Here is a 3,179-nt window from a genome sequence, read left to right on the forward strand (position 1 = left end):
TTACTGAGCTCTCCACTTTCTTTTGGACAGCATTTACCATTAGGGTTCAGGCCCTCTCTATTTCCATTAAAGACAGACTATTAAGTGTCTAGCCATACATAAACGACCTCTATCGTCTCAGTCTTGAAACCTTAGACTAGATAAGTAGTCATCTCAAACGACATATATGGAAGTAATATAAGTTAATTTAATATATTTTCGTGTTATTCTCATCTTATGAAGGCTGTCGTATAAACATCAGTGTTTAGTTGATTTGGAGGTAACCTCAAAGTCAGATACAGATTAACGCTATTACTTCCACAGTACATCACATTTCAAGAAGTATCCTCAGTATGTCGCTTGCTTTCAGACGTCCTATATCCCTATGTATAATTCTATGGTAATACTTGCTTGTATTTAGTTAGAATTTTGTCGGGTATAGATGAAGTAGCTTTTATGATATCAGGCTGTTAGTCTCTACTGGAGCAGTTATTGAAGTATGAATCCTGACAGTGTTGAGTGGTTTTACAAGCGACCATAGTAAACGACAACTCTAGCTTTGGCAAAGCATGTCCGTCATATGCGCCCTCTGGCACGCCGTCGTCCTAGTAATTAAATGTAGATACCATACCGCCCTTGCCATTGTAAAACCTGCGCAGATATATTATACATTGATATGATAGCCGCTGAGCCGTTTATAAGGTATGAAACCGTTCCGTAGCCTGGACGAAGCTTTAGAACTGTCGGAATATCGAGCCGCCCGAGGTCTTGGGAGCTCTATATCAAACGGCATTGGTAGCAAACAGTGGTTGATAGCTCTTCTTCTTCTTCAGACACAAGCAGATGCATATCACTACTTTTGTTCTCAACCCATCCGAAAGGATATCCACCTATGATACCAACAAGAACATTTCTGTCGTCATGGTATTGTGTGGAAGGTATACAGAGAATAATAGAGCGACTGTTGAGTGATTTGGAAGAGTCCAAGGTATGGATGTCTGGACTGTCGAGCACGTCGTAAGTGAATCCTCCTGGTACAATAAGCCTGTTATGGATGCTACCTTAAGCTTGAACGGGAGGCGATTCACTAGTCACCTACCGCCCAGCCTCAAACGGACACGTTCAAGGTGGATTTAAATCTAGTTATTCTTATCGGTCATATCGCAGACTATATTCTATAGTAATTTGATACAATCCAGTTCAATTTGTACATATATCGGATGTAGCAAACGATTACTAACGATATACACAATGGGTTGGAACAGAATTGTTGTTGACTGATATGTAATGTTGAGTCTGAAGCGCTAATCGACGAACTCGCACTGTCTCCAATTTGGTGTCGCACTGCAAAAGATTGTCTGTCCAAATCGTTCCTCCTTGTCCGATTACATGTCGCTGTTGCGTGTCTCTAGTTACCTAGGCGGGCTTTTTTGCACTATTTGGAAAGTTGACGCCCAGTTTCCATGGCCCGTGATGCAGACCTTTTGGCCCAAGACGTTCATAGGCTCTGTCACAGACCCCACGTATCAGGTCATCCGGGTCTATCAATGCCTCACCAAGTGGGCGGAAACCGTATACCAGCCCTGGTTTCTCAACTGTCCTCATCAAGACGTCGACATCAATACGATCCCCAGCCGGGTCTGGACCAATCATTCCGACTCAGACCTCCGCATCTTGGTCAATCGTCTACTCCAAACTTGGAATAGGTACTCCGTATATCGATGGCGCAGATTCAGGGTGTTACCCCTCAAAGTACGTAATGCTGGTATATCTGCACTTCGTATAGGGTAGCAAAGGCGGGAAGACGCTGGTCATTAAGAAATAGAATGATATCCTCTCCCAATGACATTTCAGCAGAGGATGGCGGGAGAAGACCGTTGGAGAAGCGGGTACAGCTATAAGTCGTCAAAGGCAGGAAAGGCGCTGGTCATGGAGAAATAGAATAACATGAAATACCGCGAATGCCAGCACCGCCAAATGTAGCTAGGCCCCTCACCATGGCTCCGGTGGTCCCAGACTTTGCCTGCCTATTCTCAAGAGGGTAAGTCTACAACCCATCCACCTCGCTGTCGCTGTTGCCGTCAATTGAAGCCATTTACAACTACTGGCGGTATACAGATAACACAATGGGGACATGACTAAGTCAATGCTACAGACAGGCATATACCTTTGCAGTCAATAGAAGAATCCTCGTAAGCTCCCTTCTGGCACTAGTGGACATGGAATCGAGTTTCTACTCGGCATTTCTGTCTAGGTGTCAGAGACTAGGACCGTACAGAGTAACAGCGTCATCCAGGGGCTAGCTGAGGGTCACTAGTGGCTGTTATTTCCAATCTATCTCATCTAATCCTCCAATGAGTTCTTCTCTGTCCCCCTTCATCACTCTTTGGTCCTGTATTTATCTTCTGGTGCCCCTACATGATCCCGCCCAGGTCCAATCAGTGCTAGCATCTAATACTAGGCATAGGTAGTTCTTCATAATCAGCGTTCCCTTCAACATCACTAAGACTACCGCTCACACAAAACAGGTTGTTAGCACAGCAGAGACATAGTAGGCATTTTCAGAATCTTAGCTACACTAGTTCAAGTTTTAAAACTTGAAAAGGTAAATAAACAAGCTTACTATAGCAAACCCAATTCAGTCTATCCAATATTTCTCCCTTGTCCCAGGGCCAATAGATTCCAGTCAATCAGCGTCCAAGATACTCAAGAGCTGTAGTAATAGCGTAGACGCCCTGAATTCAAGTGTTTAAGCCAACGACCATCTCAAACCAGATGATCTGAGCAGCTCAATTCCTATCAGTAACTCTCAATCGGGAACATATATCTAAAGCGTTAAGGATTATCAATTTCTCACAAATATAGGTCATAAAGCAGACACCTTTGTATTTTCTATTACACAGCACCCTAAGTACTAATCTATAGTACGGCCACATCTATATCTATAATTTTATATTTCATTTCAATCAAGAAGACAGTCAGCCATCCAACTAAGAGAATATAACTAGCATAATTTGACTGCCCTTATAGGTTGGCGTCATCATAAGTTTTCTCATAGCTTCTTACTCAATAAGAGGTAAGGTAACAGAGGCACAGAAGTCTAAGCTTATAAGTACTACTTATAGGTAGATATACCCTAATCTTAGCAGATTGACCAATTATAGGAACAAACGTCAGCCATATAAGGAGGCAGAGTAGGC

General features: G+C 43.0%; 1 protein-coding gene across 1 annotated transcript; it reads left to right on the forward strand.

The window, feature by feature from the left end:
- Nucleotides 1-548: 548 nt before the first annotated feature.
- On the forward strand, nucleotides 549-2,296 carry LY79DRAFT_585449 (uncharacterized protein; the record flags this gene model as incomplete). Its single annotated transcript, XM_060560497.1, has 8 exons — nucleotides 549-597; nucleotides 663-681; nucleotides 813-917; nucleotides 960-996; nucleotides 1,438-1,685; nucleotides 1,766-1,868; nucleotides 1,967-2,020; nucleotides 2,234-2,296. The coding sequence occupies 8 exons, from the start codon at nucleotides 549-551 to the stop codon at nucleotides 2,294-2,296; spliced, it is 678 nt and encodes a 225-aa protein (XP_060406778.1).
- Nucleotides 2,297-3,179: the final 883 nt, after the last annotated feature.

Source organism: Colletotrichum navitas (genome assembly GCF_030913465.1).
Source record: "Colletotrichum navitas strain CBS 125086 chromosome Unknown LY79scaffold_258, whole genome shotgun sequence".
Classification (NCBI taxonomy): Eukaryota; Fungi; Ascomycota; class Sordariomycetes; order Glomerellales; family Glomerellaceae; genus Colletotrichum; species Colletotrichum navitas.